We start from the raw sequence: 23,519 nt of genomic DNA, 5'->3' as shown, positions 1-23,519 counted from the left end.
AGTTCCCACGCGCCTTCTCCCCTTGGCTGCTGAAGAAGTCGCGGCAGGCAGCCCCCGGCCGGCCCCCTCCCTCGGCATTCCGCCAAGGGAAGTTTGGCGAGGGCGGTCGGGGCATCCGCCCCTGCCGCCCGCGCGTGGTGGTTTGCGCCACGGGAGAGGCGGCGGGTTGCCCGGAAAAGCGGCTCCTTCCCGGGCGCCCGGGCTTCTTGGCGTGCGCACGTTTTAGCTGCTGAGGGGAGGGCGGGGGGGGGGGGAGACGGAGAGGATCGGGAGGCTCAGGCGCCCCTCTACTCTGCCTGGGAAGAAGAGCTCCCGCTGCTCCTGCCTTCTTCCCATTGGGAACTCCTCGCTCGCCGCCGCCGCGGGCCACTTGGAGCGCAGCCGGGGAGAGCCTCCCGCTGCCTTCGCTTCCTCTCCACCAGCCTCGCCCCCCCCCCCGAAGATGGTGAACGATCGATGGAAGAACGTGGGGGGAGCAGCTCAGCTGGAAGACGGACCTCAGGAGAAATCCCAGGTAAGCCCGGGGAGGGGGGGGCTCGCGTTGCTTTTCCCGCCGAGGAGGAGGAAGCAAAGGATCGAGGAGGCAGGAGGAGAAGAATTTGGAAAACCCGCCCCCCCCCACCCCACAACTTCTAACTGGGATGGCAAATGGGCAATCTGTTTAATCCAGCTCAGCTGCGCCCTGCTAACTGGGCAAAGAGGCACCTTTTACCGTGGCGATGATTCTCTTTCTTTAGCAGGGGGAGAGTAACTGGCCCTATCCACCCCCAGCACAGCATCCCTCCAGTGACTGTTGCTGGTGTCTATCTTATGTTTCTTTTAGATTGTGAGCCTTTTGGGGACAAGGATCCATCTTATTTATTTATTATTTCTCTGTGTCAACTGCCCTGAGCCATTTTTGGAAGGGCGGTATAGAAATCGAATTTTTATTTATTTATTTATTTATTTATAGTTGCAACGAGAGTGGTTAATGTGAGCGAGTGTAAGCCGCCGGCCCCCCCCCCCCCGCCTTAATGCAAGGTTGCTAATCTGGTTGGGAGGGCAGAACTGTGATGGGAGTAACTCCGGGTTTGTTTTTTAAGGGGCATTTTGGACATGACGTGGGATATATACGCCACTTCCCCCCCCCAAAAAAAAACCCCAAAAACTTTTCGGCTCCTGGCGGTGATGCTTCTCCTCCAGCTCTCATTCCTGCAGTGTGCCTGCAATGTTTTTTTTTTTTTTTTAAAGAACTGACCTTCCAAAGTCTCCCTTTTGAGAAGCAGCAGCAGCAGCCGTCTTCCAAGGGGGCTCCTTTTCTGTCACCATAGGGGAGGCTCTTCGTCCCTTCCCCCCTCCTGCCGCCCAGCGGTGTGGCTGGCCATCTGCCGGGGGCCACAGGTGCATGGCCCACAGCAGTCTCGAACAGGTGCTGCTCATAGAAGAAGCGCCGCAGAGCTTGGGGGGGGGGGGAGAGCATCACCCTGGCAGCCGCGATGATGCCCCCTTTGCAAGCTTGGCTTGTGTGCAGAGACTGAGCTTCTGGATGGCAGGCTGGCGCGTGTCCCTTCTCCACCTCCCCAGGGGACCCGCCGGGGACCTGTATTGCTGGCGCTTGGCAAATTCGCCTTGAATTATTTAGTTTATTTATTTACAGAGAGAATGTCTCATCACTCTCTCTGGCTCAGCGGCTGGGGCTGCCAAAGCGGAGGAGCAGCCCAGGACTGAAACAATCTCCTTGGGTTAATGGGAAAGGCTTCAATGACTCTTGCGAAAGGAATGTGTCTTTTGCTGGAAACCGAAGCCGGCCACCCGTGATGGGCAGTTCTGTTGCCACTTCCGCTCGGGCCTTTGGAGCGACTCGAGCTTTGGAGTGTGGGTGCAAATCCGCGTGTGTCTGTGCGTGCACGAGTACACACACGCCTGCCTAGGTGCAAGTGAGCATTGGTGCGTCTGCAGAAGGAGCTGTAAGCAGAAATGTGCATCAGCAAGAGAGTGAAGCTAGTATTCTAGAACCGAGATGCATACGCATGTGCTGCTGCTGGCTCATGAAGCAGCCTGTGGGAAATACATAATGCATGCACAATGTGAATAAGTGTGTGTGTGTAACAGTTAGGAAGTCTGTGCAAACAGAGCTCACACTTCACACTTGCACCACCACACTTCAGTGGACGTGGGAAACAATGCAGGAATGCAACTGAGTGTCCATAAATGAGTGTGCGCCTGCCAGTGGCAGACCCTGTCGGAACACAGGCACACTCGCAGTGCCTTTATGTGCGCACGAGACAGCCGAGGTGTGCACAACTGAAGATGGACCAGATGGGTTGTTAAATGCAAAGTGAACCCATATGCGTCTCCTGTTGCTGTGATGACATGTCACCGAAAAAAAAGTGGAAGAGTGCTTGTTCAATAAGCGTTGGATTCAATTATTTGCCTTAGAATGCAGGAGCATCTGTGTACACAGGGGATGTGCATAGCTGCAGAAAATTTGAGGGGTGTGTGTGAGAGAAAGAGAGGGAGGGAGGGAGGGAGGGAGGGAGGGAGGGAGGATGATGACACCCAGCACAGCAGCCTGTCCATGGGGAGAGGCATGCATCGGTGCCAAAGACGCATGAAACAAACCCAGCCAGAAACAAATCTCCAGCCGATCCTTTTTGGTTAAAGTAAGAGAAGCTAATGGGAAGAGAGACTTTGAGAGCACAAAGGTGGGAAGGCGACACAGAGCCAGGTTTTTCACCTGTCTCTCCTGCTACCGCAGCTCAGAGCCCCAGGCGTTCCTCCAGGGGGGCAGAGCAGAGTCAGCTGGGACTCAGTTCTCCCCACCCCCCATGCAACTGGGCATCCATGTCCTTGAATGTCTCTTTATGCAGACAGTTCACCTCAAAGCCTTGGAAGCCGGAGAAACAGCCTGGGTAGTGGGGCCTGGGGAGGCGGATCGGGCTTGGAAGTTCTCCTGCACAAGCGCTGTTAAAATGAGCAAGTGCTGTGCAACCAGCATACAGGGCCCAGCCAAGTCGAGGCCGGGAAGATGAACCCAAGGGACAGCTTAGCGTCGCCTTCCTTTTAAGGGGGTCCAACCGATGTGCAACTCCAGTGGGATTGTGCCCTCTCCTCATGGAAGTGGCCATCTGGAACTTCCCTCTCAGGCACCAAAAGGGCTCAGGCGGCCTTGGGGCTGAGGGAGGCCACCTGCGGGTGGGGCACCCCACTGGGAAATGGTCCTGCACCAGCTCAGCTGGAACTCCTCTCTTCTCCCGCCTTGTCCTGCACCCAGCCACACAGCTCTACCTGATGGATGGCCAGCCTGAAAGCAGCTTGGCTCTCATTAACGCTGGGGCAGGGTGGGAAGGGAGAGGAGAGGGGCGAAGAGAGCTCAGGGAAGCAGAGACAGCTGTGCCTCCTTTAAAGCCAACCCCCCCCCCCGCTCAGGTCCCTGAAGGCTTCAAACCACAAAGCAGGATAAACCTGCTCATTACTATGCCCCAGAAGGATGACAAGCAAAACTGGAGCCATTCTCTGCAGCAGAGAGCAAAGCCCGACCCTCGACTTGCAAAGTGATTATCCAAAGTTAATTCTGTCGGAGTGCTCGCCGCCCCGATAGCAGCAATAATCAGGGTTGTTAACGGAACAAATTATATTTAGTGGGTCAATCATTTGCGGCACAATGCTCAGAAACCAGCTGCGTGGAAATCAGAAGCAAGTCGCTGACTTCTGTGAAACTTGCTGCCCGCAGGACTGCAGCCTCGGTCGACGATATTGTCAGATTTAAAACCACTTTCCACAGCACCAGCACCTCGATGCAGATACACCAAAGTTGTGGGGGAAACTTAACAACTGAACTGACCCAGCAAAAGCTACCACCACTCCTCCTCCTCCAGAAGTAAAGGCCTTTCTTAATGTTTTCTTTTTCAGTCCCTATTACAGTCACTCACGGCAGACCCCAAACACCCTCCTAAAATAAACAGGTATTCTCAGCCTCATCAAAAACATGTACCCACATCAGTGAAAACTAAAGCTTGAGCTTTTAGGTGACCAAGTAAATCTTTGCAGTCCTACCAAAAAGACTTAACCGTATTTATCCAAATAGAAGATGACTCTGAATTTAAGACAACCCCCAATTTCTATAATCAAATAACTTGTGGGGCAGAGGGGACCTAATCTTAAGTAAATACAGGTAAATACAGTAATACAAGGGTGCACAACTCAAACGCCCCACTTGGTGATAAATTTTCAGTGCATTGATTTACATTAAAATGATGAAAAATGTGAATAAAAGCAATTATTGGTTGTGGATCTCTTTTCTTCATTCAGAGACCCACAATTTTAACCAAGAATAGTGGGCAGAAAATAGGCCCTGTCCCTCCTCGATCAGTGGGGCACCTGGAGTGCTGCCAGCCGCAGATTGGAGTTGGGGGTAAGGTGAGGGGGAAGAGGGAGTGGGCCGCAAAGGCCAAGGGCTCTTCATGGCTCCAGTTGTTGTGTAGGATACCTGGTGGCCAGCAGAAAGGGCTCCACAGGCAGGGGCGTATCTAGGGTAGGGCAGGCAGGGCACGTGCCCTGGGCGCCATTTGAAGGGGGCGCCATTTTTTAAAATGAAAAAAAAAAAAAAATTAAATGGACACCGAAAACAAGATGGCCACCACACATACTCAAATGGCCTCTGCAAGACCCTAGTATCTGGGAAAAGTTAAATTCTCTATTTATTTTTAAAACTTCTGTAATAGTGATGCTACAATGCATAGTAGAGAATTAGACAGGCACTTCTGTTTAGTTTTCCAACGACACCTCCACGTAGTATTTGGGTATTTCATGAGCCCCAGCATACTGAAATGTGTAGTTTTCAAGCATTTTTTGGTCTGGCTACGTCCACTGCTAAATAGTTTTTGAAATATTAAAAGATTAACGAGCTTGACTTGTATTTTTCAGCTGATATTATGGTAAAGTTATTTGAAAGATGGGTGTCAGATGTTTGGACAGGGGGCACAATTTCAGTGCTTGCCCTAGGCGCTATTTTCCCTAGGTACACCTCTGCCCACAGGCCTGATCTGGCCCTCGGGCCTTATGTTGTGCAGGCCCGTAGAGTATATGTATCATTTTTGTGTGAGCATGCAGAGGAATTCATACAGATTATTTGGAGTGACCCCGACAAGAGTCCTGAACTACTGTTCAGCAGTGGTCCCTCTAATATTTTTCATCACCGTGCAGAATGAGTTTTGTTCCGGGAGGCAGTATCAAGGCACTGTGTGTGCATCTTCATTCAGAAATGGGCCTTCCTAATTCAACCTGAACGGGATCTAAAATTAACTGAGCGGATATCAGAAAACATGTGAGTGCATGCACGTGCACGCCTGAGAGGGAACAACAGTGCTGTTCAGGATTGTTGTTGCCATAGTGTGATATTTTAAATGAGTTCTTTGTGGATAAAATCTCTCATATTTGAGCCAACAGACTCGGACCCCACAATTGTGGCAGAGTCTAATGCAGAGGTGTCCAGGAACTCTGTTAGGTTGGATCAGTTTCACTTTGTGACTCCTGATGATATGGACCAGCCGCTTGGAATGGTGCAACCTACCACCTGTTCTCTTGTTCACCTGTTCTACCACCTGTTGTCAACATGACTTATACTATCTGGCAGTAGGTTTTTTGTAGAAGGCCTGGTAGAGATTATAAAGGCTTCTCTGAGGGAGAGGAGGATGCCTTCCTATTAGACCTCTTCTGAAGGAGCCTGCATTGGATCCGTCAGAGTTAAGGAACTATAGGCCTGTCTCCGACCTCCCATGGTTGGGCAAGCTCAAGACAGTTTTTGAGGAACTGATTATCTAGGCCCATTTCAAACTAATTTTGGGGTGGGCTACGTGGGGGAGACCGCCATAGTCGCCCTGAATTGGATGATCTCCGATGGGAAATTGACAGAGGGCGTGTGACTCTGTTGGTCTTTTTGGATCTCTCTGCGATTTTTCAATAGTATTGGCCATAGTATTCTTCTGGACCATCTGAGAGGGCTTTGCAATGCTTCCGCAGTGCAAGGAAAACACCTCTTGGGCAGATTCCAGATGGTGTTGCTTGGAGACTGTTTGTCAAAATGTGAACTTTTATATGGCGTCCCTGAGGGGCTCCAGTGCTCTTTAACATCTGCATGAAACCACTGGTAGAGATAATCAGATTTGGCGCAGGGTGTTGTCAGTATGCCATGATAATACCCAAATCTATTTCTCCGTGACATCATCAGGAGAAGGCATAACCTCCCTAAATGCCTTCCTGGAGGCAAGGATGGGCTGGATGAAAGATAAACTAAAACTGAATACAATGGGCCCGGGATACCTGAGGGACCGCCTGCTCCCAAGGTTGACGAGGTCATCCAAGGGGGCTCTGCTCTGGGTGCCAACAATGAGGGAGGCTCGGCTTTCATGCACGCCCGGACAGGGGCTTCTCTGTTGCTGCCCCCAGATTCTGGAATGCTCTCCCGGTGGCTATTTGCTCCTCGGTCTCCATCACAGCTTTTAGAAAGCATGTTAAATTGTGGCTTCTTACCCAGGCTTTTATTTGATTGTCTCTGCTGCTGCTCTTTGTACTCTGCGTTGCTTTTATGCTTTTGTTTTAAATTTTTAATCAGATTTGTTTTATATTTTTAGCTTCATATTTTAATTGTGTCTTTTTTACAATCTTGTTTTTTAAAATTTGGCTGTAAACCGCCTTGGGATTGTTTTAATGGAAGGCGGTATATGAATTGAACAATAAATAAATATAAGCGAACCACCAGCTTGAAAGGTGCCTCTTTGCGGAGGGATTAGTTAGTGAGTTGGAGGGAGAGGAACGGTATCTCCTACCAGCAGCTCACACACAGCACATGCTTACATGCCCACTGTGATGCTGCGAGCACAGTTGTGCAATGCATTGACACAAGAAAACTCCACTGGAAATAATGGGATGACTCTTGTGTAATTGTGTATTGCACAATTTTTGTGGTAATGCAAGAGCGCAGTTGTGCCACCACATACCTAAGCTGTCTGTGAGCTACTCTCTGTTGATCGGGTTGCTGCCATCAGAAGCAGCCCCTGCAGGTACACCCTTTAAACGGCAGGCCCGTCTGCAGCAGCAACAAGTAGCTGGATGTGTTTGCTTCAGGCCATGAAAAGCCAGGCCCTTCCTTGGAAAGGGACAGAGACAGCTAGTCAGCAACCCTATCAGTCAGAGCTGATTTAACTAATGGTCGGATACCTTTGAGCAGATGGGTGAGCTAGATGGCCTGCTTAGCCCTGTCAGTCATACTTCAGAAGGAAGACAAGTGTACCCTTTTAAGAGCGGCCATAGCCGTGTCTTCACCTGTGCTGTGAAAGCCTGGCTAACGGTAGCCCGGCTTCACAACTTGCAAGACAGGCGTACAATCCAGCAGGGTGAACACTGGAGTCCTGCCAGTCATCAGCCATCAGGTGTGCCCATTCGCATGACCATTTTCAGTGGGGCTGGGGGAAGGTAGGACACAAGCTACCTCCCCCGACATGATCCTCACTATTCCAGGATCATTGGTACATGAGCGATGCTGGAACAGTGAATGGGAAGAGGGAAAGCAGGCGGTGTCCTCCTGTATCCCACAATGCACTGTGCGAGGTGCAGGGCGCATTGTAAGATTTCCTTCCACCTGGCTCTATGGAAGCTCGTCCTCCCCCCTCACTTTTGGCCCTGGTACAAAACCCAGGCTACCCAGTTGAGGAGTGCTGGAATTGGGACCGATCCTAGTGGCTTCCACAACCAGCCCTACTCAGGACAGTGCTGCCCAAACTGGCGAGGGCTGGTTGTGAGAATGACCTTTAAAAAAAATAACACACACACACACACACACGCAGTACCTGAGGGGGAGAATAAATCGGTTATGTCTTAGAGCCTAGCCAAGAGGCATCTTATTAAAATGGATTATTAAGGAAACTTGCATAACCAGAGCTATGAATGTGGTGAGGGTGCTTTCAGAATGCAAAAGGCAATATCTGTCTTTACCAATGTTTGAAAGTGCATTTCACAGTCAACTGAGTTTGTATATGCCTTGTTAGATGATGTCGAGAACGGGGCACTGATTCTGATGCTTGAGACTGGGGAGCACAATCCCACCACCACCACCACCACCACCCTATATGTATCCTTGGGGTAAAATGATTGCTAGTAAGTGACAGATGCAGCAGCTCAGACTAGATTATGGAAGAAAAAGAAGATCATGAGAAGGATAAGTCCTTGTTATCACCCAGGGCAGTGAAAAACAACCACAATCTTTTTTTAAAAAGGAAATGAGATTGTGCTTGTAAGCCAGAGAAGCAGGATGGGGGTTTCAGCAAAACTTAACCTGAGACAGGCTTCAGCAACACTGTTTTAAGTTCAGGCATATTTTTCTGGGAAGGGTCACAACAGACGGAACTTAGCAAGAGACACTGGTAAGGCCTTGCTTTGTTAGGCCATGCTTATGACCCTTGAAGGAGGAGCCGTTGTGATTTTGAGCTAAGCATTGCTGATCTGCACAGAAAGGTCAGCATGGGTCCACCTTTTGCACAGGTGAGCTGCTAGCACTTGAACAGCTGTGGCTCGGCCAGGTGAGCCGTGTGCAAACCAGGAACACCTTGCAAGATCTTTAATTATTGGAACCACATGAATTAAAATGCAATCAAATAAGCAGCAGCAGCAGCAGCAGCAAACGGTAAAAAAATCAACAGTTAAATAAATAAAATCAACAGCTAAATAAATAAATAAAAATAAACCGTTTAGGAAAAAGCCTTGCAAACGGAGTCTTGACCATTTAAAAGCTGGCAATGTTTCATCTTAAACATCGGGCATGTTTAATGCCTCATGAAATCTAACTCATGGAAGTTTGCTCCTTCTTCAGCAGGAGAGAACCTTGCTAAGCTTCCGAGATACTCATCGCGTGTTAAGTTCTGTGCATTTGGTTCACTTCCTCGGCACTTGGCAGCTAGGCCTGGAACTCGAGATACATTTGCCAGCAATGACGCTGCGTTATACTGAGGCAGACCCCTGGTTGATCTCCCTCTGTATTCCCCGTTTTCACTGGTGTGGCTCTCTAGGGATCTCCGCTCTGTTATCCGAGACTCAGACGAGACGTCTATTGCATGCTTGAAAAGTGAAAGTAGAGCTTCCTTAGCCCAAAGTAGCTGTCGGAGTGCAATTCCAATAGAAGAGCAGCTTGTGGGGAGGAGGGGTCAATAAACACTGTCTTCTTTCTCCCAGAGAAAGACTTGAAACTGCCTTCTGCAGTGAAATGCCATTACAGAGGCAAATAGCTACTCTAGCAGGAAATTTTGGGTTAGCCTTCCATGTGCTAAGGTCCCAGTCAGATCAGGTCCCCTGCAATTGTTTCGTATGAATAAGCAGGCGCTGCTATTTTTTTAAGCACCTTTCTTAAACATGTAGTTAAGTGAATATCTTGAGGTCAAGCCTCTTTTTGCAGCCACCGGCTGCAGCGCCCTGTACGGAAGGATGCCTCTCGGGACAGGCTTAGGCCATCTCATTCTCTCTCCAGGCACTTGCTGCCTTCTGTCTCAGGCAGAGGGCAGACAGGGAGGGCTGTCTGCACTCACTCTTAGTGCTTCAGGGTTGCACCTCCAGGGGCTTTTGCTCAGGAGTTACCAGCACCCATTTAGAACATAAGAGCAGCCCTGCTGGATCAGACCCAAGGGAATGAAATTGAAATTGACTTGATGGCACACTTTACCTTTATACCAATGTTCACTTTTTAAAAGAACACACACACACACACAGCCTTATTCACACACAAGCATGCACATGTGTGCAGACACCTGCTGACAAATATGATGTCTGAATCAAGTGTTCCCTCACACATTTTTTGATGTCCGCTCAGTTAATTTTAGATCCTGCTCGGATTGAATCAGGAAGGTCCCACTCTGAATATATGTGTGCACACACTGCCTTGATCCTGCTGCCCAGAACAAAACTCATTCCGCACACAGATGGAAAAAAAGGGTTAGAGAGCACACTGGTTACTGTACTGGAAAATGAGCCTTTTTCGGGAAGAAACCAAATTCGTTATTTACAGAATTCCAAACTCATTTTTTAAAAAATAAGAGGTCATCTAGAGCCCTGTTCCTTTTGATTAAATGCAGGGATAACATTTTAAGGGGGTCGGTCAGCTTAAATTCAGAGTTGTCTTCGATTCTGGTAAACACAGTAGCAGGAATTCTCATCCCCCAAGCCAACATTGACAAATTGGGGTGAAAACCCTTGTTTCAGTAGGAAACCAACTGGAACCAATTTGGGTAGGACAGCCCCCGAGCCCCCCTTCTACCCAATGCACGCTGACAGAGGTGGATAAACGTGGATGGATAGACGGAAGGAAGGGTGCAAGGGTGGCCTCCCACCCCTCTTGGGGGGCTTCTCTCCCCGCCTCCCATGTCTCCGTCTTTCCCGGCCTCTCTCGCGCTTCTGTCTGCACAGCCCCGCTCCCGCTGCCTTCCCTGTCTGCTGAGCCCAACCTCGATGGCGGCGGGGCTCAGTCAATCCACATCTCCTCCCCACGGCTCACTCCGGCGCTTCCAAAGCGACGGGAAGGAAGGAACGGAGTGAAAGTGAAAGCGAAACCGGTTTCAGAAGTGAACACCCGGGCACTGGAGTGGGCGGAGCCCGGCCCAGAAGCAAAAGCCAATGAGCTGCCTGCTGAGGCGGGCGCAGGGCTGAGGAAGGCCGGGGTTGGAGGAAGCCCTCCCTGCGCTCTCATTGGCCGCCATCCCCCGCGTTGGGCCCCTCCTCCTCGGGGGCTGCTGCTGCTGGCGCTTCGCCTTCGCCGGGCGACTGCTGCGGCTGCGGAATACCCGCCTGTGTTTGGGGCAAAGGGGGCGGCCGGTCTGCGGCGGGGGGAGGAGAGCAGAGTTGCTCGCCGCCAGCCGCTTGGGGAGGAACCAGGCGACGACGGGGGAGCTCCTGGTGGCCCGCGAGCCCTTCCCTGGGGCCGCCGCTGCCGCCGGAGGAGGTGCCCCCAGCGATGCCCTGCCCCGCTGGGCCTGCAGCGGAGCTGCTCCGCAGTGCACGCTGTACAGACTCCCGGGGGAAGGACGTCGGTCGGCTGGCGATGGGTTCGGGGCGGGAGGCCGCTGAGGAGCGGGGACCATCTTCCTCTCTTCTAAGAGGAACCGTCAAAGAAGCTGGATCGGTTTAGCCCGCAGGAGGGCGGAGCGGGAGGAGGGCTGGGCTGGCTGGAAGGGTCTGGAGGGCTGCCCCATCGGAGGAGGAACCGATGGGTGCTGGACTAGGACCGGGGAGACCCGAGTTCAAATCCCTATTCAGCCCTGAGACTTGCTGGGTGACTCTGGGCCAGTCACTTCTCTCTCAGCCTAGCCTACTTCACAGGGTTGTTGTGAGGAGAAACTCAAGTATGTAGTACACCACTCTGGGCTCCTTGGAGGAAGAGCGGGATGTCCAAATAAATAAATAAATGAAATAGAAGACCTCCTTGGAACGTTCACATTCAGAACTGTGTTGCCATAATAATAATAATAATAATAATAATAATAATAATAATAATAATAATAATAATAATAATAAATAAATAAAAGTCCTTCAAGCTTCAAACTGACCTCAGCTGGAGGCACTTCACCCACTGGCAGGCCTCTCCCCCACCCCTCTCCCTCCCTCGCTCTCTCTCTTACTGATGCACACCTGTGGTTCGATAGCACAAACCTGATGTGGTTGTATGTATGCTTGTGTCAAGATTGCTGTTGTGTGGCGATATGCTTTGCATTATACTAACACAATCAGAGGAGAACACAACTATGCATCCGTCAAAGACGGCACAAAAATAAGTTGGGTGCCATCAAGATACGGTGACTGGTACAAGGTGCAAGCTGGATATAAAACTGCAAAAAGGCAGCAGTTAGCAATGGAGAGCGTTGCAGTGGGAAGACGTAAGGAGCCAAAAGATGGAGCGGACTGTGCTCCAATTCTGGAATTAATTTTTGCAGTGCTCCTAATTACACAAGACAATGGAATGCAGGGTGATGCAAAATGGAGGAACAGCATGAGAAAAACTCCCGGGTGATTTGGGTTCAAGGGTATGTAGCATTTGCCATTGGAGGAAAGGATGCATGGAGTTCTGCCCTCTCCTATTTCCCGGGGGTTTTCTTGGGCTCCTAATAATGTCAAGAATGAACTAAACATGTTCTAGCCACCATCTCTCCACTGGCAGCTTCATGGATGACACGTGCTCTCTCCGCCGGCCTTCCTGATTGAAAACGACCTGATATTTGCCTCCAGTTCTTTTTCTGTCCTCTTTGCTTCTATGTTTTGCTTGGAGGATGAGACGCGGCAGTTGTATCAACCCCTCGTCTGCTTTCCCCTTTGGTGAGATGGGCTCCTTCGTTCTGCCATGTTTGTTCCCCAGGCGAGGAGAGCCGGCTTTCTTCTTGCGGTTCCTTTTATTCTCTAAAATGTGATCTGTCAGTCAGAACATAAAGCTCTGATCTTCACCGTGGCGGAGATTGAAGAAGGGGGGAGAGGTGAAGAAAAACCAGCTCTCATTTCACACCGGCTGCGGCTCACCTAACTCAATCTGACCATGTAACAAGCATGAGTTCATAGCCGTGCCGCTTTGTTGGCCTGTTAAAGGGTGGTTTTTAGAATGGATTTAAGAGCTGTCGTGACAGCCGCTTATAGGAACATAGGAAACATAGGAAACTGCCACATACTGAGTCAGACCCTTGGTCCATCTAGCTCAGTATTGTCTACACTGACTGGCAGCGGCTTCTCCAAGGTTGCAGGCAGGAATCTCTCCCAGCCCTATCTTGGAGATGCTGCCAGGGAGGGAACTTGGAACCTTCTGCTCTTCCAGGAGTGGCTCCATCCCCTAAGTGGTGGAATCTCTTCCAGTGCTCACACTTCTAGTCTCCCATTCATATGCAACCAGGGCAGACCCTGCTTAGCTATGGGGACAAGTCATGCTTGCTGCCAGAAGACCAGCTCTTGTCTCCATCAAACCAGCAGAGTCTTCCAGACTGAACCTGAGCTTCACTTTGGGCTACAGTTGCAAAGCGACTTTTCAAGTAAAGCAAAATTTGAAGTGAATCCGAGGCAAAAGCAGGGAATTTTGAGGGGAGCCAAAAGACGAGTGGTGAGAAGACCGCCAGGCCTCAGCAAGTATCAGGATCTGGGAGGAAATGGCTACCGGGCCCTTTGGGCCAGAAATAGTGGCAAAAATCAAAGTGTGGCAGGGGTCAAGAGCCAAGGCAGTAGCTAGGAAAGACCGTGTCCTCCACACGCGAAACAAGGCGCAAGCTCCGAGGTTGGGACTTCAAAGGAGCAGGTGGACAGCAATTGACCCTTGCCGATCAGCTGGCTGAGTGGTCAGGCAACCCAGATTGCAGTGGAAATATTATGCGAGTAGGGCAGGAGCTGCTGGATTGGCTGCTAGGAGCTATAATGACCCACTCACCTTGGCACCTTACATGGGCTTTAACCCCTTGCCAAAACTTTTGTTGGTTTTGTGACCACCCCCCCTCCCCATAGGAAGCTGCCTTCTGTTGAGTCAGACCCTTAGTCCATCCAGCTCAGTATTGTCTACCCAGACTGGCAGCAGCATCTCCAAGGTTGCAGGCAGGAGTCTCTCTCAGCCCTGTCTGGAGATGCTGCCAGGGAGGGAACTGGGAACCTTCTGCATGCAAGCAGGCAGGTGGTCTTCCCAGAGCAGCTCCATATCCTGAAGGGAATATTTTACAGTGATCACACATGTCGTCTCCTATTGAAATGCAAACCAAGGCAGATCCTGCTTGGCAAAGGGGCCATTCATTCTTGCTACCACAAGACCTGCTCTCCTCCCATTTCTGGGTTCTAATGACACCAACCTGGGAGCACGGGATGATCCCTCGCCAGCCCTGATCATGGAGAGAACGTGCCCTTAGTCTTGCTGCAACTTAGTCTTTTAATAAGCATTTCAGCCCCAGTAACTCCCATGTCATCTGCCTGCCTACAGTAACACGGACACTCTCTATGACTTGACACCCAGGGGGAAATATGCTGGATACTGCAGTTCTAATATCAGATTATTTGCATCCAAATTGAATCAAAGAGGATGAATCAGGCAGCCCTCTCTCAATCCTCCTAGATATTGGGAGCAGCGCGGAGAACTCCCCTCCCATTCCACCTCTAATTCTCATTGCTCTGTCTGTCTAGAGCTTCCCAATTAGAGTAAACAAACAGGCTGATTTCCATATCCAACAGCTGTCAAAGTTTCATTCTATCAACCATGATGGCAATGGTTCTGAAAACAAAGTCATCTATGGGAATTATTTTGGTCTTAGTCTTACCATTGAAACCTGTAACAAAATATGGGCAGTGTGGCAGTGCATCCCCAGGTCCTAAAAGCAACGCTCCCGTCCAGGACCCCAGCTTGGTGGCTGTTGAGGAGGTGGCTTCAGAGGGGAGCGGGGAAGGATAACCTTTTTTCCCTTCCCCACACCCTTTTGAGGCCTTCCTCTGCTGTGCTGTATCGTTCTGGAGCCAGGGCAGGCAACCAAGAAGTGGCCTGGAGAATGATTTTGAGTGGCACTCGCGCTGCTGGGGAGATGGCTGGCTGGCTCTATCCACTGTGTGCATGCAAGAGAGCCCACCCGCCCGCCCAGCCAGAGAGACCTCACCCCTGATCCTGCCTGCTAAAGGCAGCAGAGTAACAAGCCAGGTGGAGGAGAGCTGGTCTTGTGGTAGCAAGCATGACTTGTCCCCATAGCTAAGCAGGGTCTGCCCTGGTTGCATCTGAATGGGAGACTTGATGTGTGAGCAATGCAAGATATTCCCCTCAGGGGATGAAGCCACTCTGGGAAGAGCAGAAGGTTCCAAGTTCCCTCCTTGGCAGCATCTTCAAGGTCGGGCCGAGAGAGACTCCTGCCTGCAACCTTGGAGAAGCCGCTGCCAGTCTGTGAAGACAATACTGAGCTAGATAGACCAATGGTCTGACTCAGTATGTGGCAGTTTCCTATGTTCCTATGAGGCAGGAAGCAGGCAGCGTAATGGCCGGCTTTCCTCTCCCCTCCAGTTTCTGTGTTATCTGCTTCTGAAATGGAAGAGACAAAATAATTTATTAGCGAGAGAGAGAGACCAACCAGTCAGTGATGAGCATACCTGCCAAAATGTCCCTTTTCCTCCATTCAGGTGAATGGGCACATAGGGACATGTTGGCAGGTATGTGCTCGCTGCTGGCTGAAGAACAGCCCTGAACACTGCCTGGGAGGAGAGAGGTGGCGATCGGCACAGGGCCTCCATCCCGGAGGTGAGTCTTGTGTCTGGATAGTGCGTGGCGGTTGGGGTAGCATCACAGCCTGACTGACACACAGGGCAGTGGGAGTGGGGCAAGGCTGCCAGCTTTGGGTTCAAGTGGAAACCCTCCTTGAGCCACCCTGTGAGACCTGGCACAGCACTTGTGAAAGATTGCCAGTTCCTGTACTAAAGGCTCACTAGTGCTAAAGGAAAAGGAAAGGGTGTGCCGTCGAGTCGGTGTCGACTCCTGGCGACCACAGAGCCCTGTGGTTTTCTTGGAAGAATGCAGGAGGGGTTGACCATTGCCTTCTCCCACGCAGTATGAGATGATGCCTTTCAGCACCTTCCTATATCACTGCTGCCCAATACAGGAGTTTCCCATATTCTGGGAATTCTTCATATATGATACTTTTACTGTACTGTTTTTATTGCAGTTTCTTTTGATGTTTCTGATGTGTTGTGTACTGTTGTGTGTGTTATTTTGTTGTATTGAGTGGCCGTTGGCTGTAATAAAGTACTACTACTACTACATATTCTGGGAAACGCACCAGCGGGGATTTGAACCAACAGCCTCCTGCTCTCTAGGCAGGTTGCTTCCCCGCTGCACCATTAGCTGGCCACGTTGGGTGCTAACTGCCATTTTATTGCTTTTTAATGGAACGGATGGGGATCTGTACAAAGGAAAAGGTGTCTTTTCCCCCTTTCTTTCCCCTTGAAACTTTCCTGTAAGGAGCATTGTTTTCTACCCTCCAGGCACGGCCCCAGCTCTCCTCTCCCCATCGTGATAGACCCACACTTGCTTTCTGGTTTCTCTTAGACCTTGGGCACCTCAGCTGCTGTTGAACAACAACGCTCAATGCCCCTAGTCACAATTAATAAATTGTGAAAGAAGAAGGTTTAGACACTTACTTTCTCTTCCACCGTGGAAGTGAGAGAGAGCGCCATTGTGGTATAGTGCGGGACATTCGAACGAGCCTTTGCTGGGAAGATGCCATTCTGCCACGCTCTGCCTTGGATGGGGCTGGTTGACAAACTGACCATTCCTTGACCATTTCAATGGATGGCTGAGTCTCCATTTCACTGCAGAGGCAACGATGCAGCACAATGACTCTCAGATGCAGCACAGTCTCTCAGGAGACTGCTCTGCATTATTCACTGCCCTGGAGGCAGGTGACTTGGAAACTTTTCTGCATCATATGCAGCTGGATCACTCCCGATATGAAGCAGAGACTCCGTCCGCACAGAATGACCTGTCATCAAAGTAGTGGTCGCTTCGTTGAGCAGGGCAACGAGAGCGGCGCAAATACTTCAAGCAGCATGCCCATACGCAGGAAGTGTTCGCTGGCAGCCAATACAAGCAACAAGTTTCCAATCGAATGGGCACTTCCGGCGTGTGGGCATGCCACTTGAAATACCTGTGCTCTTCTTGCACGAAAGTTGCACAGGAGTCCTGGAGTTTCACTGCAAGCCAGCAGCAGCAGAGGGGGCGTGGCATGATTGTAATGCCCACGTCACACTGCTGAAGGTGTCAGCCAGTGACTCCTACAGAGGCCGAGGGAGTGGACTTCTCTCAGAGCTTTTAATCCATTCTGAGGGTTAAACTTTAAGCTGTTGCCCCCTCTGCCACGGCCTTAATCAGTTTGCTATTCAACATTTTTTTAAAAAACACAAGCACCAGACATAATGTCTGGTTTGACGTTATTTTAGTGTAAGTGTGAGGCGTGCATTGTATTTTTAATTCAGCAAAAAAAAAACAAAAAAAAACCGTGCCTCCAGGGAATACTAGATTAAGGCATGAATTAATGAGCAAACATCAAGTTGAACTAGCTTCCATCTTTGTATGAAGACTTCCTTGCTGACTATGGCTCCCTTTTTGGAGAACTTGGGCAGATTCTGAATAACAGGGACACTGCAAAGATGTCCTTCTCCAGCAAAGGAAGGAAGAAATGCAGAATTCTGAGATGGTCTCAGACCTGGCATCCTCTCGTTCCTTGTTGGTGAAGGATGCGTGCTCCAGCTCTTGCTGATGCTTATTTTTGCTTATTACATAACTGCTTAAAGACCCTCCAGAGATGTCAAAGACCTTCAGCAAAGACAAGGAGGCAGCAAGACACAAGAACTTCCCCAAAAGAACCAATCTCCCTTCAACAGAGCTAATTTTTGGCAAGCGGAATTAAGGCACGTCTTAAGAGGAATTAAGCACGGATTGCATATGTTGCATTCCTGGAGTTCCATGAAGGAAGGAAGACCAGATATAAATATAATAACTTTTTTTTAACAAAGTAACTTAAGCATCTCCAGGTATGCTTGACTTACCTGTGGTATCACTTCAGAAGAAGTTATACCCTCACCATTCCTCTTAACTATCTTTCATTTTTCTGGGTAATTCTTTTTAATGCTCCACCATGAAACATTATTCATTTCCCCCCCTGTCACATTTGTCTTCTGCCCTTTCAAAAAGGCCAGAGGGGGGGATTATTCTATTTCAGGCCAGCTTAGGCCCTCCAGCTGTTTTTGAACTACAGCTCCCATAATCCCCAGCCACAGTGGCCAGTAACCAGGAATCATGGGAATTGTAGGCCAACATCTGCAGGAGGGCCAAAGTTGAGCAGCCCTGTTTATCCTCACAATAATCCCAGGTTAGACAGAGGGTATGATTGGTCAAGGATCCCCCCATGAGCTTCTTGGCTCAGTGGGGATTTGAACCTGCCTCTCCTTGGTTCATGTCCAGTCCTGCATAGCCTATGAAGCACAGTGTTGCAGAGAGAGGGAACCAGAAGCAAGGTCCAAAAGGAGGGATGAACGGATTCCATTTCCAGCTTGCTTTCAGAAACCGCTGCACCGTTTCGGTGGGCACAGCAGTAGTGCCTCAGGGTCTTCTGTTGCGGTGAGGCTTGCAGATCATGACGGCAAACATTGATGTGATCATATAACTGATCCCATCCAAGATCCGTTTTTGTGGTCCCTCTACTGGTGTGCACACACACTCCTGTGTGGCATCCATGACTGATACCACACCCAAAGGAGCCTGCCACCACTGTACATAGCAATAGCAATAGCACTTACATTTATATACTGCTCTATAGCCGAAGCTCTCGAAGCGGTTTACAATGATTTAGCATATTTAGCATATTGCCCCCAACATTCTGGGTACTCATTTTACCGACCTCGGAAGGATGGAAGGCTGAGTCAACCTTGAGCCCCTGGTCAGGATCGAACTTGTAACCTTCTGGTACAGGGCAGCAGTTTTACCACTGCGCCACCAGGGGCTCATATAATAAATCCTTGCTGCTGAAGCATGCTACTCTTCATTTTGGGTCTGCCTTAGTCACCCACCTTTGGAGGCCTAGGACTGCTCAGCCCTTCTAGGGAGGGTTTTGCCACTTTAACCTCCCCCGAGAATCGTATGGGAAAAGAGTGGTTTGTCCCACATTCAATTAAAGTGGATGGTGGCAGCCCACTGTGAATCCCTTGCGGTCAAGGATTCACCCCAGTGAACTCCCCCCTCCTCCTCTGGCAGGACCACTTTATACAAAAATTGGAAATAAAAATGGAGCCTAGAAATTGCTGGCGGACATTCGGCACAAGGGAGCAGCGCCTGTGCCCCTGTGCGTGCACAATGCGACACCCATTGTGCTGTGCAACTGCAGCGCTGCAACACCATGGGCCGTGTTGACACATGTGCAGGCGCGGCTTAAAATACCCACCAAGTTCCCTTGTGCAGCATGTCGCATTTGATCACTCACTTTGACCAAGCATCCAGATGACATCATGGTCAGAGGGTTGCCGTTCAATGGTTTCTAGCACAGAGCTCATTGACGACTTTTTCAATAATAAAACACACTGTGGGCAGGCTGTTAACAGAGGTTTTTCAGGGTTCTGGTGACTTTAAATTAAGCACTTCCTTGTTGCAAATTCAGCCCGTTTTTATTGTCTCCTGTTGATCCTAGCAAAGGAGTGAGTGAGTGAAATTTTAAGCTATTCTTGGGTTTAAATTGGTTTACCTGTCCTGATGCAGCTCCTTTTTTTTTTTTTGGAGAGAAAACTGTAAATAAGCCTGCAGAACAACTGAATTGTTCTTCAGTTTTTGTAATGCTTTGTTTAAGTGCTATAAGTGCTTTAATATCAGTTGCAGGCATGAAAATAAAACAAGGAGTTTTCAGTGAGCAAATTCAAAACTGAGCAACAGAAGTCTGGTTAATTCCGATATGCTCAGGGCAACCAGACATGTTATTTATATTTACGGCCTGCATTTCTGCCCTAAGGCCTCCAAAGCATTGAAAACGTCACAATAAAAGGATCAATATATACTGTATATAATCCCAGAATTCCTGCTAAATGGGCAAAGAGGCAGTTTACAGCAGCTACAGTCGCTGGTGTCTCCCTTGTGTTTCCTTTTTAGGTTGTGATGAGCTCAGTCATCTTCTTCTGCACACCATTTGGAAATTACCAAATTTACAATGCTATGTTGATGCTTCATTTGCCACATTAAATAGAAAACCAATCCCATCCAATACAGGGGAGATCTTTGCCTTGGATCCAGTTGGATCAGACCATATTAGACCATTTTCAGCTGGGGATTCTGGGAGCTGTAGTCAACATCTGGAAATCCCAGTTACAGGGAACAATGGCTCTAACTGGAGTTTGGCGAGGCAAGCAGGAGGTCGCTTTCGGGCCGAAACCACGTTTTTTGCGCATGTGGGCGTAGCGGAGTTACAACCTCGGCCAGGTTTAACTGCGGTTAGCCGTTATATCTGAATGCGGCCATTGAGAGCACCTTTGGAACTGTATTTCTGCAATGCCTGATAAGCGGGCCTGTCTTTGGAAGCTGCACAGGCATGCTTTACAGAGCCTAGGAAGCAGCGCTTGTGCTTCCCTTACATGGACAGGGATCGGCGCAGAATGTAAGTCACGAGTGCTGTGCCTCATGCTAACCTCTTAGTATCAAAAGAAAACATTTTTAAAATGCTAAACCGCTCCTGGGGCTGCAAGAGGGGAACTCTTAATGCCGCAAGCCAGCACTGTCTGCCAACGTGTACAACTGGGTTTTTCAGAGTGTAACCCTGGAGGGGAGTAGGTGCATTTGGGTGCTTCCAAATTAAGCTCACTTGTCTAAAATATTTACCTCTGACTTCACCCTTGGCCTCCTCCTCTCACCCACTCCCTCCTTTTTATTAACAAAAGAGATTCATGATTCATCTGGCAACTAGATATTCAACACATAAAACTGCCAGGCTCATTAAAGAGGCATGAGGGGTTGGCAACCCCTCCGCAGTAATGTGCAGCGACTGGGAAGACACTGCAGGGGAAACTCCCACCTGGATCTTGCCCCATGTGCTCCTCTGGAAGTGGAAGCTGCTCATTGCTGCATTAAGCCAAAAACAACACAAAAAACCAACAGCAAAGGTGCGTCTTCTCCGTGACCCTCCATTATTATTTCATAGCACAGGCAGGCACCCAAGTGGGTCTTTTATCAATTGTGCCTTCTGCAGAACTGCCTGGTAGAATTCTCTCTTCGGGCCAAACATCTATTCACTCCCCTTTAGAGAAGGACCACGGCTGTTTATCAGACACAGCCAGGCACCCTGTGGGGGCAGGAGTGTTGGATTGGGAAACTGAAGAGCGTCCTCCTCATATTGAGCAGCGTCTAGTTAGCATTTGTATCATCATGCTTTTTAAAATATTCATCATCCTTCAGGTGCCTTCTCTAAGTAAACCAGTCCTTGGGCGGGTTCACACATCGTGATTCCCCAGCCGGAGCTATGGGGGGAACTGCAGATGGTTACCTGGTTGGCAGCAGCTGGGTCAAGCCACAGGTGTGCCCCGTCCCCACATCCCAGCAAGGTCCACGTCCCAGCCTGCCTTGTGCTGCCCTTTCGACTGGCAAGCCCTCCCTAGGTCATCTACCTTGGAGCCATTGGTTCCCGTGGCAGTGGGGGTGGGCCCACCTGGAATGAACCAGCGGTTCAGACATAACGCACACCTCAATGGTGGCAGCACCTTGATTGGGAAAGCCAACAACCAATCCTGCTTACACGTCTAGGTGAACCTCTGGCTCCTACCTTGGCTGGACAGCTGCGGTCAAGTCAGTTACCAATTCTGCAAGTAGGTTCCACGTTCCGTGTGAACCCATTTCATGGCAGGTGGGAGGTCACCGAGCCAATTCATGGCTGAGGTTGTGTGACCAATATTTAAGGGGCTCACCTGTAATTAGGAGCATTGCTTCGGAGAGGCTAGTACAAGTCCCCAAAAGAAAACGGATCCCGGACACCAGCTGGATTTAGTTCATCAGTTTATTGTTACATCCTAAACATCAGCTAAACTATAGTCCATTCACTCACACACACATACATACATACTCACCAGCCCCATTTAAAAGGTGATCAGTCTTTAAAACGGGGTGTTGGAAGAAGCTGTGGGCCCCACGATCCTTCGATGCTTCTCCGAGAAAACATCTGTTGATGCCTGACTTTAAAAAAGGTTGCTTTCCTTGGAAGCTGTTTGATGTTCTGTGTTTACATCCATCTGATCCCAGGATCGACCTTAGTCCTTGTTTTCCAAGCAACTCCTTTTCTGCTGTCTCCGACATTTTATCCAGTTTTCTCTGGTTGTTTTGGGCAGAGGCGTAACTATAGGGGGGGCAGGGGGGGCACGTGCCCCGGGCGCCATCTTTTCTGGTCATGTGGGGGGCGCCGCCATGACAATTTTTTTAAAAAAAAATTTTAAATTTTTTGTTAATACAAATGTTTCCTGCTCAGTGCAGCAGTGCTGCAACAGTCAAGGGAGCACGTCGGCGCCCCCTCCCCCACAAGCGGTCCCTTCCGTGCCGCCCGCGCCCCCCCCCATTGCTTTGCTGGCACCTGGCGGCCAGTCAGTGGCCTGGCTTGGCGGCGGCGGTGGGCGCTTGTGAGGAAAAACCTAAGTATAATGTAGTATGTGGGGGGGGGGCACCATTTCAGTGCTTGCCCCGGGCGCCGTTTTCCCTAGTTACGCCTCTGGTTTTGGGCATTTCTTCCCAACATTTCACCATGGTTTTGGGGAGGCTGGTATGTTGCTTACTCATGCATTCTTTCAAACACACACACACACAGAGTTATTTAACCAGAAGTAAATCATTCTATTAGGTTTGCTGACAGTCCTTGAAGTGGGAGCAATTCCCCTTATCAACATCAGTACTTCATTCGGTTATACACGTAGGCTATAGAACTATGATATAAACAATCACTTATAATCAAATAATTATACTAGTTGTATTACATGTCAGTTGGGCTTGAATGGAAGACTGTTCTGTTCACACTCTTAGCAACTACACATACGGCACCATTTCTCAGGACCAATTCTCTGGAGGGAAAATTTGGGGCAGTGAAAGGGTGAAGCCCCTCCCCTTCCTCTCTGCTCCCCGCTGACCCTCCAGAAACTGTTTTTCTTCTTCCAAAAGGGCTGGTGGGATACAGTTACATATGCTTGTGTGTAATGGGTTACTTGGCACTCAGCCTGCTTTGTCAGTACATTCCTTCTGGTTGTCTGACAGGTAATCCATCATAATATTACTTTTTTTAAAAAATCCTTTAAAAAAGGTCTTGCAGTATTATAGAAGACTCACCCACTCGTTCATGTCAATAGCACCCTGTATTGGTCATGTCAATACTTCACTACTTATTGTAGTGGAGAGTCCTCTAATTCTAGTGCCAAAGGTTCCTTTTCAGGTGCTTATTCCATGCGTAGAATGGAGGTGCACCGATCTGGGTTCCTACAGCGGTTCATCTGACCAGATCTTCTGTGTGAAGAGCTGGACACTAGGCGCAACGTGTGACCAATGCATACAGCTATGACTGAAAGATTGTGGGCCTTCTGGGGGAGGGGGAGACACGAAAATGGCCCCCGCTCTGCTGTGTTAAGGGACGCTGAAGGCTCCTTGCAAAAGCCTGTTCCAGCCCTGCTCATGACTAACTCATGAATCGCCTCTTTGGGTGGAGGGTACCAAGTTGTTTCATGCGGAGGGAAGGATAAGAGACCTTCAGTGAGCAGGAGGGAGTTGACTGGTATTGGTTACCCAGCTGAGAGCCAGTGGTCTGGTCATTAGGACTGCAAGCCCATTGGTTCTGATGGCTTGCAGCTCTATGGAAGTTTTTTGTTGCATGGGATCATTGGGAAAGGGAAGGACCTGCCCCCTGCTCCATGCGGGAATCTGCCACAACAGACTGACATCTAGCCTCTCTTTGAAGAGCTCCAGCAAAGGAGAGGCCACCCCTGCCTGCACAAGGCAGGCTTCTCCACTCCTGAACAGC

The 23,519-nt window shown here is 49.7% G+C and overlaps 1 protein-coding gene across 1 annotated transcript in view; it reads left to right on the top strand.

The window, feature by feature from the left end:
• The first annotated feature begins 253 nt into the window (after window positions 1-253).
• The window catches only part of FIBCD1 (fibrinogen C domain containing 1), a 53,327-nt gene continuing 30,061 nt past the window's right edge, over window positions 254-23,519 (top strand). The window contains exon 1 of the mRNA XM_053282620.1: window positions 254-514. Within this exon, the coding sequence (XP_053138595.1) occupies window positions 443-514 (72 nt within the window). The 5' untranslated portion in view covers window positions 254-442. The remainder of the gene's footprint in view (window positions 515-23,519) is intronic.

The sequence above is a fragment of the Hemicordylus capensis genome, chromosome 17 (assembly GCF_027244095.1).
Source record: "Hemicordylus capensis ecotype Gifberg chromosome 17, rHemCap1.1.pri, whole genome shotgun sequence".
Taxonomy (NCBI): Eukaryota; Metazoa; Chordata; class Lepidosauria; order Squamata; family Cordylidae; genus Hemicordylus; species Hemicordylus capensis.
The sequence above is the reverse complement of the archived record's forward strand: the minus strand, read 5'-3'. Positions and strand labels throughout refer to the sequence as shown.